General features: G+C 46.7%; 1 protein-coding gene across 3 annotated transcripts in view; it reads left to right on the top strand.

The window, feature by feature from the left end:
• The window catches only part of Shrm (shroom), a 483,853-nt gene that overhangs the window by 293,574 nt on the left and 172,457 nt on the right, over nucleotides 1-17,822 (top strand). For all 3 annotated transcript variants that reach the window (XM_075882065.1, XM_075882066.1, XM_075882067.1), the window contains one exon: nucleotides 14,342-16,226. In XM_075882065.1, the coding sequence (XP_075738180.1) occupies nucleotides 14,342-16,226 (1,885 nt within the window). The remainder of the gene's footprint in view (nucleotides 1-14,341; nucleotides 16,227-17,822) is intronic.

Genomic DNA, 17,822 nt, shown 5'->3' with positions numbered 1-17,822 from the left:
TGCGCTTCTATGCAGTTATCCACACAGCTGTTTGAGTACCTTCGAGTGATTACTCAGAAGAAAATTCCCGGCTAAGAATGACTAGCTAACACATTAATGACGTCTGCCTGGTCAGTGACGAACTGTTATTTCTAACAAAGTGGTTTTGTGAGCTATGCAATTATTTTCCTGTCTACCATGTTGACGTCGTCGAGGCAAAGTGGATATTTGTTGCCCCCTAACCACATTCTCCTTAATTACTTTTCTTTTGGTTTTCCTTTGTTATAAACGAAACTCTTGAATAAAAATATGCGCCGTCATTTTTCGCGCAACGTTCTGTTTGTTTCTCGGTAACCTCCGTGATTAACTCCGGCAGTGTGGCTGCTGCCTGTATGAAAGTATCAGACGTCGATATTATAACATGTGCTTTTGCAGAAGCAATGTTCTTTATTTTATGTACTTATTAAATTATAATTGATTTTTTGTAAACCGCTTATGCCGCGATCATCGCTGTTGAGAGCGAAGAATGCCGGCCACCTGTCCCACCTTCCGCAATTTTTCTCATAAATCTGCCCACATAGGTCTTGCAGTTCCTCGCTATCGTTCTGTCATTTGTATTCAGAAGGACCGCTGTTTCTTTTTGAACCGCTTCTCATCGCCAAATTTGCCTCACTGTTTTTCTGTTGTAATAGTAAAATAGGAAAAAACAAAGAGCTTGAGTCGTTCCTGCTTTCTTCGCCTAAATCGCCGTGGATTCTATCCCGACCGGTGAACTCCTTTCTGATCCCCACTCCCAAAAACTCGATGGCTTTTCTCTATTCTCTGAAAAGGAATGCTCGCTAAAAAAAAATGCGAAGTGCACACGCTCAGGTCGTTCATTTCTCGTTTCACTCGTCTGAAACAAGCTCCGCGAGCTTTTCTTTCCGTTTCTTCTACACTTTCCCCATTCCTTTAGACACAACCCTCATATCTCTCCCCCTGTCCCCTCCCTTTGCCAGTGTATAGGCTCCCTCCGTTCCCTATACTTCCCCTGCCTTCCTCAGCGACCGCCGGTGAACGCGGCCCTGTCTTCCCAATATAACCAGCAGTCCTCATATTCCTGTATAGGCCTGGCGAATTTCTTCCCCATTTCGTGCGCCCGCTTGTAGCGCGGGCCTGTCTCTTGGGAAACGAGCTTCTGTCCTTTCCGCGCGCCGGTAGATTTGCATAAAAAAAGCGATTATTCTGTTTTATAATACCTTTCAAGAGAGGAAGTCTGCGCTCTCAATGCCGGCGCCAGGAAAAGACGAACAATTGTAACCTGAGACCAAAGACAATAGTTCTCGGACCCGCGGTTCTATATATGTACGCATCGATCGGTATACGTGCTTTTCCTTATATAAGTCGTCTGCTTCGAGAGCAACATGTGCGTCACAACTAAGACGTTACGGCTCTCGAACGGTATTGCGAAGGTACGGAATGGTTTTGAAGATGGCCGATAGACCAGACCAATTTGTCGGAATATCTCGCAGAAAAATATCGGGAATGTACGCAGTTGTCGTGCGTTATCAAGTGATATTTCTGGATAATGCTGGCCGCGCACAATACGCGTGTCATACGGGTGGTCTGAATCGTCCGCAAATCGACCCACTTTTGAATATATATATATATATATATATATATATATATATATATATATATATATATATATATATATATATATATATATATATATATATATATATATATATATATATATATATATATTTATATATTTATATATATTCGCAACAATATATATTCAATTCTGATATACGTCAATAAAGTGTGAAGCATAGGGGTCGGAAAAACTCACTCACGACTCGACTCGTCCACACTAACTCGCACTCTCTCTGGCTAAAATCGACCCTTGAGCCTGGGTCTATAAGTTAGCGCAACTGAGTAACACTTTTGTAAGCTTGAGTCTGGTTGCGGTAAATTTGGGTGATTATGAGTACGAGTGAGATCTAAGCTCAAGATCGATTTCTTGAGTGAGTTCAAGTGAGCTCAACTCTTTTTCGTCAACCAATAGTGTTAAGTGTTGCAGGGTCGAAGATTCCTCTGCTCCACAAAAAAAAAAAACGGCAAACTGGGGAGGACAGCTCATCGCCCCGAGTGTGTTGCACGCTGTTTAGAAGTTCTTGCACCGGCTTTCCTTGATTTCGGTTATTTTTAAAGCGAATTCAGAAGAACCAAGATTGTACAACAAATGAAATTATTAACCGAACAACAAATAAATTTGAGGAATAAAGTTTATTTAAACATCCTTCTGCATTTTAGCGGCAGTCATAGGACTATCAGAAGTCATAGGACTATCAGATGCACTCTGTTTAATTACAGCGTTGCAACGCAATAGAGAAGCTGCCCATGGTTTCAGATGCGTTGTTGCATGGAGGAACATTGATGCAGTCTGCTTGCTGCTAGTGTGATAAGTGATACGTCGCTATATTTTTTAAGTTGTTGGCTATGGAGGCATGTCAAGGGACAGCTGTATTCAGAAGTACGGTTGATGTAAGCAGACGTGTTTAAGTATACCTTATAAAGTGTAACTACTTTTCAAGCAACTGTATAAGACCAGGTGTGTCGGGTAATCTAGTTCCAATCTCCCATACTGCGATCGGTTCATGCGCCTCTCCGAAGATGCAGACATCTGCGGCTGTACTTTCGTAGAAAAAGATAAGACCTTACGTAAGGGAATCCCATAAACCCGTGTTGGAAGTTTCGCAGCTAGCGCTGCCGTTCTTCTACCCTGGCTTCAGAAAAAGATGTTGAACCGTTGCTCAATGCTTGCGTTGCTCTTTATTAAAGTCTGCTTTTCTTTGTATTGCGAGGCCACGAAAGTCGTAGGTCTGTGATGTACTCACATAGAAACTAAGTCCTTGGTTTAAATGCGCACATGTCGCTTACGCTCCACATTTTCCCGCGAACGCAAGAAGTAACGTTGGAAGGAAATGGTGACACAGACGCGTCACTGACATGTCCCGCCTTACCCGTGAGATATGAAAAAAAAAACATATTTCTCTCACCGACGTGACGGGGAAGAAGAAACAAGTAAATAAACGAGCAAGCAAATGCTGGAGTGGAAACGCGTTAGTGGAGGCGCGTAAACGCCAACCATAAAAGCCTCCGGGCTTCGCGTCCGTCCCTGAAAACCTATCACGGGGGCAAGGCTTCGGCCGAAGGGTAAATAGAAGACGAGACCCGCATAATGCGAAAGAAGCTTGCGCATCGCTAGAACAAGAAAAAAAAAGTGAGGATGAAAGCGATTGAAGAAGAAAAAATTGATACGAGAAAAGTGATAAGGCAGGCGTGGGGCTGTACGTATACGACTGTAGGGGCAATGGAAGGGAAAAGAAGGGTCTTCTGAAAGGAAAGGGGGCTGCTATGAAGCAAAAAGCGAATAGCGAGCTGCGCAGCGCTCATGGATGACACAGCGGTATCAGCGAGTGGTATTGCTGTTTCGGGTTGGGAGAGGGGAGGAGGCTGGAAATTTATTTTGATGTCGGAGTCTTTCGTAGGAGGACATGGGACGGGTTGCGAAGCGGGCGCCGATCTGAGGGACGGGAAGGAGTGAGAATAAAAATAAATATGATTGGATACTTTTCGTTTACTTTCATTTAAGAAAAAAAAACGAACGAGAGATATATAGATTGAGCGGTAAGATATGGAGAAGTTTCGAACTAGTTGTGAGAAAGAGATGAACACTCAGGCTTTAAAAGAAACCAGATTGAAGCGGCAGCTTGTGTCGCCAGAGGAGAGAGAGAGAGAGTCAATGACTTGTCCTCCTCCCTAGATTCGAAAGCTTGGCTTCTGTGGCCGCCGCGATCAATCCTAGGTCGGTAAACAGAATGCGGAGGACACTAGGATTGAACCCGTTGAGACTTTTGTATAAATAAATAAAAAATAAATAAATAAATAAATAAATAAATAAATAAATAAATAAATAAATGACAGGGTGGGGGGCAAGCAGGAAATGACAACATCGCTCATACTAGCACGGCTTGCGTTCTTGCTTGGCGTGCGCCCGCCTGCGAAGGCACGCAGAGTCCAGGAGTAGTTAATCTTCAAACCAAGCTTTGTGTGTCACTCCCTCTCATCTTGCGGATGTTTGATACTGGTAGCGCTTGTCTTCCCGGTTAGCCAAGTTTAACCACCCGGTATAGGCTTAAACGAATGATTCAGGCAACTATAGGGTCACTGGTGTACGTGCATCTTGCCGTCTGACTAATCATCTTGGGAATCAATAATAATTTTGCCGATCACCCATAATGAATTTTCTTATTAGCAGCTGCTCAAGGGCACTCGACGCAGTTCGACAAGGATTACGGTGCTGATTGAGACACCCTAAACGTGATGAAACTCTACCTCCGCGAAGCTTTCTGCATGCCCAACACCACGAAAAAAAAAAAAGAAAAGGGGTATGTAAGTACATGACCATCCCAAATATTTCAGAAAAATACTTCTCACATGAAATGCTTTTTCTGCGATAGCTGGTCCATCTTGGGTTCACTGTTACATATTTTAACAGCGTGAAAATCCTAGATTCAGGGACAGAAAGTGACGCAAGATCGTGTTGTCAACTTTCTATTTCCCTGCAGCCTCTCTCCCCCTCCCCGCCCCTTCAGCTTTGGGGTTATAAGAAATAAGCACCAGCCCATAGATATCATGGCTGCTCATTTTATCTGTACGCTACTCTACATATCGAGGGAATTAACGAAGTGTTTCGTTCGTAAATGGCATGGAAGTGATGTAATCACACGTTTGTAGCACGAAGCCACAGGGTAATCAGAAAGAGAAGCTTCTAACTGAAGGAAAGAAATAAAGGCGTAGGTCTCTGGTTCGATTACCGTACCAGGACGAATTTTTCTTCAACACGGAGTGATGACACCTTTCTGAGAAACTCGCATGGTATTCCTTATGCTTCGTTCTAGAGACTTGTGGTATTCAACCATCTCTTTCATAACCGTACCTCAACACTGCAGGATTCCGCAGAGCTCATTCGAAAATGCGGTTTGCATTTGGTCCACCGCTCGAGTTTATTGTAAGCGTTGGGTATGGCAGAAGCTGTATCTCACGATCAATCCTAGGCGTACGAGTTTCACTGTCAACACGCTGTGAGCCGTCCTTCCATAGAATCACCTCGCTGCTCTAATAGATCACCGGCATTCTCACATTCTATCGATTTACACACATAACCCAAATACGGGACACGCATGTACCGGCGCATTTATTCGACTCAATGGCGAGATGTGTTGGGCCCGAAGAGGGAATCGTCCTCTGCCCTTTCAGCGTCTCGTGTGGTTGGTCGCAAAGTAAGTGGTTATCTGTCTCCTTGCGAAACGTCGGTTGCACACCCTTCGGCGGTAAGGTCCATCTGCGCTCGCTGTCGGCACCCACGCTCTGAGACGCCATTGCGCAATGTGCAGTCCTTTACGGTTTCCAAGAACCGCCAGATGGCTTCCCGTTTTACGGCCTGGGCGGTAACGCCAGCGTCTTACACAGTGCTGAGCCGAGCTGAATGAAACGCGCATCACGTTGGTCTCCCGTCTCCGCGCTCTTTATCGTCGTATCGAATGTTCACTTCGTGGCTGCCAGGTGCTGCCGCGGTAAAGAAAGAAAACCCACCGTACGAGAATCCTGTTGGACTGGGAGGAGTTCCCTGCTCCTATGCGACGATCAAAAGTACGCCTGCGTCTTCACGTGTTGCGCATCAAGAATGTAGAGTAAAGAAGGAAAACGAAAGAGAGAAAAGACACAGATGGTAACCAATTTGGCATTACCGGTGTGCTACCTTGCACAGGAGGAAGAGATGGGGTAGATTGAAAGGAAGAGTAAAGACAGAAAGAAAGGGAGGAAAAGTACAAACGTACACACATAACATCACCGGGTAGAGCGGGAGTCTTGTGCTGCAAGCGACATCATTCTACAGCCACTCGTGCTAGTCTGTAATCCTTAGAAATTTTAGCTATGCCTTAGTTGCTTGAATCCTCGATGACTTTTCTGAATGTAGAGGAGGCCTTAAACGCTTCAGATGTTTGAAGACTGCATTCAGGCCCTCCTGTATTGTGGGGATTCACTGAGACTGTCATGGTATCACAGAAATACGCAATATAGGGTAATGCTGATGTCAGAAAAGCGAAGAAGAGGTGAAAGACGGGGAGGATAGTCAGAAATAAACAAACAAACATGACATTGGGTATGGGACCTCCATAGACCACATGTAGGGGATCGGATAAGAAGCAGGGAGAGTAAGAAAAGGCACAGAGGCCCCACCAAAATTGGTCACTATTGCGACTGACTCGCCACTGCGCAAGAACACCTCTTTATTTCAGAAAACAATATGAACACAGGGTAGGACAGCATCTGCAAGAGTACCCTCAGTTGCGATGATCATGCATGGTTGACACTCAAGAATGGTTTCTCTCTCTCTCGCTCTCTCTCACACACACACGCACACACGCACACACGCGCACGCGCGCGCACACAAGCACACACGCGCACGCGCGCACGCGCGCACACACCACACACACACACACACACACACACACACACACACACACACGCACACACACACGCACACGCACACACACACGCACACGCACGCACACGCACACACGCACACGCACACACGCACACGCACACACGCACACACACGCACACACACACGCACACGCACGCACACACACACACACGCACGCACACGCACGCACACACGCACACACACACGCACGCACACACACACACACACGCACGCACACGCACACACACACACACACACAGTTGGCACTGTCTGATATTTGGAGAGAACTCGTCGTAGACAGGATCGTCTGTGCATGCTCTTGCGTGCGCCCGTTTCTTTAGTGCTTTATTTGCTGTCATGATGCCAATGGCAGTGGTCCCAAGCGAGGCATTTTACTTGCGAATCCTGGATATCGCATGAAGTGCGACAGCGAAACGTCGCTATCTGCTCCCGCGCCGCCGCTTGCCGCCGATCATCCATTGTGATAGCCGATCATGGTGGCGCGACGGGTGATAGTACGGCGATGGAAATGAAGGCAAGCTGCCGGATTGATATATTATTCATGATCGTCCGATTCGTTTCCCCGTCGGCGCACATAACGTGCCGCTATACTGCCCATTCCTGCGCCCGTCGTTCCGGCGCTGGTGGGAGGCATAGTTCATGAAGCCCGAGCGCGATGCCTTGGCGTCGTAATGGGCAGCGCCTATAGCGCCGTATTGCAAATGAGGCCGTTCGGATCGAGAATCTCGCCTACGTCTCGTTCTCAGGATAACCATCCGACCGCGCTCCTATTCAATGACGTCGTGTGCGTCGGTGGCTATTTGTATACGCTTGTATGTTGCAGGAGCCTTCTCAGAAGACATTAAAGAACGCGCCGTTGTGAAAGCTACCGATTGGGAGAACGCGCGGAGACATCTGTGTTAATAAAGACGTATAAAAGCGCTCACTGGCACGCGTGTCATTATCCTTGATGGTGCTCTGTTCCGCATGATGAGGCATGCGTGTATGGCGTAGTGTTTAGAAGATTGAACTTCTTTTATATAGTAATATCAATTATATGGACATTCTCAGGTGGTTTTTGCCGCCGCCGAAGCCGTCGCCGTAATTCAGGTATATGTATACGTATGTATATATATGCGGGGAAGGATGTGCTGGCCTCCTCTTTTAGCGGAGCGAACATCGCCTTTTCGGCCGCGGTCGTCGGAATGCGTGCTTATCTTGTGGGCGAACAAAGGGGAAGCTTATGGTTGCCGTGCTATCGCAGCTACGATCAGCGCGTGGCTCTTGCCCCGACAGCAGGTGGGAGCTTCTACGGGCTGCGCTCTCAACATGAAAGAAAGAAAGAAAGGAAGAAAGAGAAAGAAAGGAAGAAAGAAAGAAAGAAAGACAGAGAGAAAGAAAGAAAGAAAGAAAGAGAAAGCATTGATTGAGTTAAACTTGTGAGTTAAGGTGGAACCCTCTGGCCTGGCCAGCCCGCCGTGATCAAGTGACGCGTTGACAAAAAAAAAAAAAAAATGGCGCCAAAAGTGTTCCGGGAGCGACTGTGTTCCCTTACACCAGCGCTTTGTAGAATTACGTGAGATCAGATCTAAATGAGTTTTCTGCCAGCCTCAATTCGCATAACATTGCTATTTGCTAGCCTTGCTTCGTGAAACATTCGAATATGTTGCTAGCGCATTCATTGCTTCGCTCTTTTGGTGAAACTATTATTTTTTTCTTTACTATTGTTGGATACAACTTTAGACCGCCATGCCCTCCTGAAAGGTGGTGTGTATGAGCCTGCGCCAATGAGCGTCCACTCTAGACTGACGTGATGAACCGAGAGTATGGTGACTCCGTCGTCCTGGACATGAACGGGATCACTTTAGTTACGGCGCCATTCGCTGGTCGCGCCTCAATCGTCTGGGTGGCGCCTCTCAGTTCTGATCCGACAGCTGGAACATGTTTAACACCTGGATTTAGCTTTATACGGTGGAGGTATGCTCTGGGATGGCGCAACTCGTGGCGAGACAAACTATCGAAGCAGTCCATGCTTCTTTACGTGTCGAATACCCGCTCGGTCGGTTAGCCTAAGGCCAGAAGTAGTTCAAGAAGTGTGATACGCATTCAAAGAAGCGTTTGTGTCGTTGATTACTGAGACTACTTAGCAATTTTTCGCCCACTTACGGTGAACGAAGCCTACGCTCGGCCAGTAGCTCAAAACAGAACAATAACTAGACAGTGATATTTAGGATTGTACGCCTTTTTATATCTCCCTCTTATTTTCGATTATGCCGCGTTTCAGCTGTCTGGTTCGAAAAAATACGTTCGTAGAAGTTGCGGCATTTGTGCAGAGGGAAAGGGGAAAAATTGGCTATCCACTCGTGTATGAGTGTTTGACGCTAATGCTTATTGTTTCGCTTTCGGATAGGTAAACTTCATTACCGGCGGTTTATACGTGCAATCGTTGATATACTATCAGGTAAATTGGCGGATTACACGACCATGGTTTTCAGGCCAAGCAGACATCCCTCATTCGGTTTGATTCCAATTAACGTAATGTGTACTGCCATTGATTAGTTGCTACTTTTTATCAACTTCAAGTTGAAGGAGTTGCCTGGTTCACTCAAACCACGCTCAAATCACCATGTTGGTAGTTTAAGTCTGAGTGTGCTTGCGAAATGTTTTTTTTTTTTTTTATAAGCCGAACCTGTCAGTGTAACACGTGTTGTCGAGTTCTGGGCATCAATGCACCATTTATTTTTCACGAACTTTCATACACGTTTTTAGTCTAAAAGGAGGTTCTTGTATAGAAAAACTTATTGCTAAACCTTTCAACAAAGCACGCCGCGTAAGTGCGTTTTTGTAGTGGTGTGGTGCATTCATTTTCTTTGAAGAATAGCAGTGTGAATATATTCACTGCCTCCCAGCACCTGGCGCTCTTGTTTTATTGTAGCGTGAATTTCGCTTATGTCCTGAAGTTAAGAGCTTGCGACGAATGGCTTTGTTCATGCGTTCTTCATTTACAGTGATGGTTGGCATCTTAGATCAGCGGCTATTGTCTGAGTGCGCTCTTACCTCAAAACAACAAAAAAAAAAACACCAGAAACGGAAGAGGACATTTAGGTATAACGCTAGCCGGCTGGGTGGTTTGGGCTCACATTTCTTGCATTTTACTTCACAACCTAGCTTTCTCAAAACTGCCCTTGCAATTTCAAACAATATGTGATAATGTCGCGTATAGGTGACAAAGGGAAACAAATTAATTGCGGTGCTTTTTGCGTCGATTTTCTATTCTTTTTATCTTTTATTTCTTCGTTGTTTCTAAGAAACTTGTACATAGTTTCCGACGTGGCTTCTAATGTTCTTGCCTACATATCTCGAGATAATCACCAGCATTTGCTCCAATAGTCTCTCTGTTCTTCATTAAACGATTATCTATCCTTCGAATCTTAATGAGATGACATCGACGCTAACGGTGTTCACATCTCCAACAAATGCATCACAAGTCACAAATCGCATTGAATCGCAGAAAGTTGCTATGAAGAAAAAGAAAAAAAGAGGCGCAGAGTCATAGAGGCGCCTCGGTTCAATGAATTAATGCGTAAACAAGGAAAAAAAAGGAAAGATCACTCGGTGCACCGAAAAAAATTTTTTCGAGAGTAAAGCGAGTACTTCGCCGGATACGTTTTTTTAATTCTTTGTTCTTGGTTTTACGTATAGCTGCAAGCTGCCTTTGAACAGGCGTTAAGTAAACCTTAAGCGATGTCTTCAGACTTGTAAAAGTGTACGCTGGCAGCCGGCCTCCTTTTTTTTCTTTTTTTTTTTTCGCTGGGGCATTTCTGAATAGCGTGCGAAGGGGACACATTCAATGACTGCCTAGCCGTGCGAGTTGCCCCAAAAGCACGTTCATCAAAGGATCGCGCGCCTGCCTCCCATTGCTCGAAGCATTGACCGTGGCCGCCGGTGCTTCCATGTTTCAATGGGTCGAGCGGGTTGTCGCAACCGGGCTTCTTCGGGCCGCCATCTTTCCAGGCATCGGCGGCTGATGCCATTGGCGTCGTTAGCGCCCGCTGGACAGTCGCCGCCGGATCCTATTGTGTCCCTGTGGGTGTATTGTGGTCGCCCAAAGTGAAGGGAGTGCAAAAAGGAAGCATAGAAGACACGGTTCCCGACGCTTACCTAATTGATTGCCTTTTGTTTCGCCGTCGACAGACACCCAAGCTGCGGTCGAAGCGGAAACGTCGCTTTTCTTTTTCGTTTTCTCCGCGCGCTCTATTGTTTTGAGACGCCCTCGCTGACAAAAGCGCGCGCGCCTTAATACCACGACACCTGTTTTTGTCGTAGCATTTCTCGTTTGAACAGCATAAACAAGTGCAGAGATGTATCGGGCAAATAAATACAAATAGCATATGTACCGAAAAAAAAATAATTGACAGTCAATCCAACAGTGCGACTGATAGCACAGCACAAGCATAACGATGCGATTACAACGACGATGACATTAGATAAAGCAATGACTGCAAGGATGGCATTTTCGACAGTCACCTGATGCCGGTGATAACGGCGATGGCGGCCCACAATGGAGGGTGATCAGAATCTTGTAAAAGCACAGAAAAATAGAGTTTCATAGTGAAAGCTCTACTATTCCATGCGTGGCCTCCGCGATTAGCTCGGGGAGTGCACCGGAACGACTGAATCTGATCGAAGATGTCATGCGTGATGCCTCGCAAGGTCATTCATTGCGTCGAAATGACCTTGAGCCGTTGGAGCGCAACGCGAGGTGCGATCCAGAAAAATGTGAGAGCGCTTTAGGCGCTCAGCCAACTCGGACGCTGCAATCGAAGGTGCTACTATTTTGTCCAAGCGTCTCTCTCTCGTTCTAAGACACGTCACGTGATGCTCTGTAAAGGAGCGTCGCAGGAAGTTGCGCTCGCAAGGCGCACTCGGCGAAGGCATACCTGCTTCACTATTATCCGCGCGCGATCACTCTACATTTGATAAAGTACCCCTGAGCCAGCTCGAACACCAAGCACTTAGAGCCTTTTCCTAGCCAGCGCTTTACGTGAATAGCTATATAAGCGTTGCTGACAGACATCGGGCTGAACGACTCATTATGGCGGTGCATTGACCGTATTTTAGTGTACTAGTTGTACATTACTATCGTCATATCGTCATAATGACTTTATGGCTCCTGCATAGAGTGCTGTTTCATTTCTTTTCATTCATTCACACATCCTTTTTCCTTTTCAAATATGCAGTGCACCCTACTGGATATATATATATATATATATATATATATATATATATATATATAATTTCGCATTCATGGTAAACCCTCCTTTCGTTTCTTCACATTTTTCTTCTTTCTTTGTCTCCCTCATCACAAACTAGTATACACTGCATTTAAATTCATCACCGCATAGGAGTATCGCCTTTTATCACGCACGTGGTGGCAGTGAGAGAACTTTCACTGTTTCTACTGTTTCGTTTTTTCTTTACTTTACGGGTTTATCATGCCCGTCACTTTATGAGAGTTATTTGCGAACACCGTTCTCAACGGTGCCTCTGGAGAAGGCGCACACGGGCGTTCTCAATAGCTAAAATAAGTAGTTAGCACGTGCCGAGAGCAATAAACACGGATAAAAAAAAATAAATGGAGCGACCGAATGCAGTAGTAAGTGCGTCAGGCGACCTCATTTAACGGGTAGCTTATTGATTTTATAATTATGGGCATCGATTCGGGAACCGAGAAAACGAGCGCTCCCACAGCGACACAATGAGTACACCTACGTCCATCAGTGAAGAAAAGAAGCAAAACAGCAAAACAAAAAAAAAACCAGGGGGACGGTTACCTCCCTGCTCGTCGTAAGTCAATGCCTAGTCTAATTAAGATTAGCGTGGCTTGCCTCCACACTTTGTGCTTCTCGGTCTCGATGAGCTTTTGTCGTTCGATAGGATAGTGTCTGCGTTACTTCACAAACTTCGTGGGCAGATTGCTAGCCCTCTTTTTTTATTGTTTTGCTGCTGCTGCTGCGTTAGAGGAAAGCAACATGACCCGGGTATCTACGGCGTGCGATAACGAGCATAGGTGAGTTTCAACTAACTGGGAAAAGCTCAGCTCTCTTTGACGTGCCCTTTTTACGGTCGCAGCGCTGCGGTTAATGTTCGAAGTAATCAGAGCCTGTTTATCGCTATCTCATCATCGGAGAACTTTTCTTGTGTTCTGTCTCGCGATGCGGTGTATGCATGGAGATCAAAAGAAAGATTGGTGTCCTGGCAGGTACTTGCTTTTTTTACCTGCCACATAGCTGGCATTTTGCTTTAGCGTACACTTCATTGTTACACGAAACTAATTTTGTAAGGGCTAACGAAGCCATTAAGCTACCGGCTGCATGATAAAAGCAGGAATAACAATACCTTCGCTTCTTAGGTCGCGGATGTCGAGCTGCTCCATCTTTCTCTTAACTCGCACAATACGTCGTGCTAAGCCACAAAAGTTTGTAACCTGTTATTCAGGTCGCCGGTGATGAACGTTTAAAAAAAGTCACAGTTTTGGCACAAGGCCGGAACAATGAATGCGACAGCGACACATCGGACTGTTACACGAAGTAAGACGAGGATGTTTAAGAAGCATACGAAATACAGTGAACATGGTCAAATGTGCAATCCGTGGGAGCTGTTCCGCAGGTGTTCGTACAACACGCGATATATTCGCAAAGGCCAAACTACATACAGCGTTTTCACCGAAGTTAATAATAATAATAATAATAATAATAATAATAATAATAATAATAATAATAATAATAATAATAATAATGTTTATCTTTCATCAATAGTTATATGAAGGACAGCTGCATGTAAAAGCTGCTCTCCAAAAGAGGCAGCTTGACAAAGGCCCACAGCTACCTTTGTCCAGCGTTTCCTTCCTTGGCGTCAGTCGACGTCGGCGGTACCAGTTACGGTAGCGAAAATTACAGTTACAATGAACTTCACCAGACCGTCCACCTCAGATTGTCCCAGACATAGCAATGTGGGCGTTGATGCCGGAAGCAGCTGGATGGTGGGATGAGCTTGCTTGTTCCTTCATGGCTCCCACCCACGACGATGGATCGGCCATGAAACCGGTGGTTAATGCATAAGTGCATAACAGCATAGCTCCAAGCGAGACATGCTAGCTTTGCTCAAATATGTTTCTATCGTGTCCATTGAGAATAAACCTGTTCTAAATGATGTATATATACGTAAAGCTCGCTGTTAGTGATATGCTTATAGCATAAGTTCGCACTGTTGTGGAGGCTCCTAACCCCGTTCCGGAGTGGTTTCCCCTTCTGGACGCTTGTGTGTGTTTGCCTGACTTCTGACGAATTATGTTGTGTGTAGTTCACAATTATTGGTGTTTATTTCATGCATCAAAAAGACAAAAAGGGTAGCGCGGCCTAGTTTGTTAACGCAGAGCGCTGAGTAGTGATGTGTGGCTGGTTTGAATCTCCGGTGGGGTGCTCTGGAACTTTTTTTTCTAATTTTTCTTTGTGCTTTTTCTATATGTATATATACATACACATATCTGGGACATGACGGCAACGGCGATGGCGATATCTCCTCGTTAACGTCCTCGTCGTTTCTCGCCACAGTGGTCTAGTTGGGTGCTCAGTTGCTGACTTACAAGTTGCGGGATTGAATCCCTGCCGTGGTGGCTGCATTTTCGATGGAGGCGTGTATTTAGATTTAGGTGGTGTGTATTCGCGATAGTAATGTAGGCAGTGGAAAAACGTAAATTTACGTTCTTTTAGAGAAGCTTCAAATTTCTGTGTATAATTTTTCCTCGCTCTTGATTTTTTGCAGGCCCTGGACACCAGGCCCCGGCAATCCCGGCGCTGGCGCCAGAGACACTTGTAGGGAGACCGGCGATGACGCAGGAAGTTCGACGGGCTGCTTCACAACCGGCGAGTCGCTGAGGTCGCCAGGAGGAAGTAACTCGCTATCAGCATCCGGTGACGATGACGATATGGTGACGCGACGCTTCAAGAAAGGCACTGTGTACAGCGCTCTGGCAAGTCAGAGTGGCCTGGACTTTTCTCCGGTCGTGCTTCAGGCGACAAGGCCCAGCTGGAGTGAGCGCTCTCAGATCAGTGGCTCTGAAGACGACTCCAGGGTCCCACCTCCGCCACCACCGCCTCTGCAGGAGAGGAAGCCCGCGCCGGTGCCCTCACATGAGAAGTATCCTTCGTGGCCAGTCACCCCAGCAGCACCGGTGACGTCGACGGCTTGCCGGTCCAAGTCGTGGACGCAGGAGACCGACTATCCCAAGGAGAAGTCCCAGGGATATGCAAGACCCAAGAAAAGCTTTAAGATCTCTACGCAGCAGTTACAGCCGGTGCTGGAACGCGCCTGCGAACCAGGAGCGAAGAAGGCGCCGGCGTCCTCTTCGGTTTCAGAAGACGGAGGTAGCGTACCGAGTGCCAATGACGTCTGTTTCTCGGCCGAGCTTGTGAAGTCGAGTGAGTGCAGCGCGGACGCCTACCTGAGCAAGTACGACGAGTTCCTGAGACAATATCAGCGCTGGAGTGAGGCTCCCTTCCTGCAGAGGCTGTACCAGGAAGGCGAGAGGGATGGTTGGCCGCGAGCCACTGAGGCACCACAGTTGGGCAGTGAGTCAGCCTGCGACTCACTTGGCTCCAGCGGTGGCTCCAGCCAGGACACGCTTAAGTGGCATGGCTCGTACAGCGACCTGAGCGCCTTCTCGGCGTCTAACGGCTCCTCGCTCTTCGACAGTGGTCACTCGACATTGCCGGACAGTGGTCGCCTGTCGCCGCAGTCTTCGTGTGACGGTAGCCTCGCCGATGGCACCCAGAGACTCGTCTCGCCCAGTCAAGCGGCCGTGGCGCGCAGTGCTCGCGTGTTGCAGCCAAAGCGGCACGAGTCCGAAAGCGTGCTTTACTACGCACCCTGCGAAGTGCAGCGCAACAAATCTCAGCAGTCTTCTCGACCCAGCGAGTGCTCGCGCGTGGCTCAACTGAAGGCCGCCTTCGACCCTCCTTGCACAATGACGGCTCACTCTTCATCCAGCCGGAAAGAACCACCCAAAATGCTGTTTCTGGACCCGGAAAAGAAGCATCGGGTGTCTGATCCTGAACTGAAAGCCATACAAAAGCAGGCGGTATTGTCTTTCTACAAACGCCAGACGTCGCAAGACTCCAAGAACTGTGGCCACAACACCAGCAGCAGCGGCAACAGGAACAGGACTCTTCCGCGGATTCCTTCGTCGGCGAAATGGTCCGTAGCTGCGTCTGAGCCTTCCACAAGTCAGCCGCCATCTCTGACAACGACGGTCAATTCGGTAACATCTGCAATGTCTCCGGAAGCGAAAGACAAGCCTGACGCACCCTGGAGAGGTCCGCGGAGCTGGTCGGTACCAGACATCACGCAGCAACTGAGCGTGGCACCGAAGGCGCCGTGGGGTCCCGTCGTCGCGGCGACGTGCAAGTCGCTCGCGGAGGCGTCGAGCAGACGTTCTTGCGATGGGGCGCCGGTGAGCCGGACTTCGTCGGTGAACTGCAGGTCGTCCGCCGGCGTGCCGCCTCTCAAGAAGCAACTCTCTGTGGCTGTGCCCAAGGACTCAAATGAGGCATCGAGAAGTAGTGAACATTCGTTTACCACAAGCAACGCGCCAAAGTTCGCGTCTTCTTCTCAGTCATTAGTCAGCGGATTGGATCAACAGGTTGTTCAGGTAAGACTTCCGTTTATGATGCATGGGACCTCAGAGAATCGTTTTCTATAGGAAACTTCTTTGAAAGCTATGCTTAAGAAAGTTTCAGTAAACTTTAGCAGTCATGATATCATCTCTTGTAGCCAGAAAATCGAGCTGGATTCATTCGCGTGAACAGTACTCACAAGATCGCTACTCCTACCACATCAGAAGAAAGTACATATAGAGCCGTAGTTTAGTCACGGAGTTAGTGTGACCCAAGTGTGGGGCCGGCATCTCGTGGCGTTCAGTGACGGTTGATTTCTTTGGCTGTAATCTCATGCCAAGATCAAGAAGTATAAGAGCGGTGCAATGCACGCGGAGAACATTTTTCAGGTCTTTTATTTTATTTATTTTATTTATTTACAAATACTGCTGTCTCACAGTTCGAGACATTGCAGCAGTTCTTATGCTTCTTTTAAAAAGGGCACACAGACACGTGCTACATAATTTCGTAGAAACTTTGTGCTATACTTATTCGTTAAGTATAGCTATAAATGATCACTTTGATCAAGGTAGAACCGTGTTTTATGAGACGTTGGACGTGGCGCGTTTTGACGGGAATTGCAAAAATACATCTTTTTACGTTTCTAAACATGCTCGCAGCCACCAGATAACTATCGCATGCGATTTAGGCGGCTCGTTTAATTTGGTTTACGAAAAAAATATAGTCCGACGGAATGTACAGCCGTCACAAATTTGCGTTGTAATTGCATTTAATTACTATGTTCTAGGCCGCAGTTTATTCACTCACCTCCACTTGCTTTAACTTTGCTCTCCAGAACCCTTACATGAAATGATAGAAGCTTCACGCATTTATAGACAGTAGATCATGATGCCTGTTACGAAGGGCCCACAGCTCCACCAGTGCCGCAGTGGTTTAGTGAATTGAAGCATCACCACTACGTCCTTCGGAAACATCTCAGTTTTGTTGGGGTCAGCACCAATCATACCAAAAGCAAGCAACGACAGCCTCATAGAAAATCTTCTTAGCGCTTTCCGCTGACTTCCTGCTGAACACTGTTTTCCCGTTTAGCTTTTATAGCCACTTAGTTTTATCTTCGCTTCTCCGCTGCCGCTCCCTTTTTTTTTTTTTTGCCGCTCCCTTTTTTTTTCGACTTAGTTTTGTCCCAGTTGACATCTTGGTGCTGCAAACTCCAGTGGACTTCAGGCTGCTCAAGCAGCTTTGCTCGCACTCTTGGCAGCTTCCTGTCGAAGTGGTCCTTTAGGCCACGAGAATCGAAGTGCGTTGCTTTTGTTTACATCACTCTTTATCCGGAGTTTTCTTAAATGTCTCTTTTTGTCCCTTGAGGCAGACGTAGGATTGCTAATTTCCGCTGTGTTGCGAAGTGAAGTTTTGCTAGACTCTGAGGGACCTAGCAAAATCCGCACTTACTGTATCCAACATTTAACCCTGAAGCTGATGTTGCGCTCTGCGCGCTGATTTGATTCTTGACAAGTTTGCGGAGAACTTGTCACATTAGCAAAAAGCAAACAAACAGACATAAAAACAAGCAAGACAGATACTACGTCGTTGATTAGGTGTGACTTTTTATTAGTATTACTTTACCTTTAGGG

Source organism: Rhipicephalus microplus, chromosome 2, assembly GCF_043290135.1.
Source record: "Rhipicephalus microplus isolate Deutch F79 chromosome 2, USDA_Rmic, whole genome shotgun sequence".
Lineage (NCBI taxonomy): Eukaryota > Metazoa > Arthropoda > Arachnida > Ixodida > Ixodidae > Rhipicephalus > Rhipicephalus microplus.
This window is presented reverse-complemented; position numbering and strand designations above follow the sequence as displayed.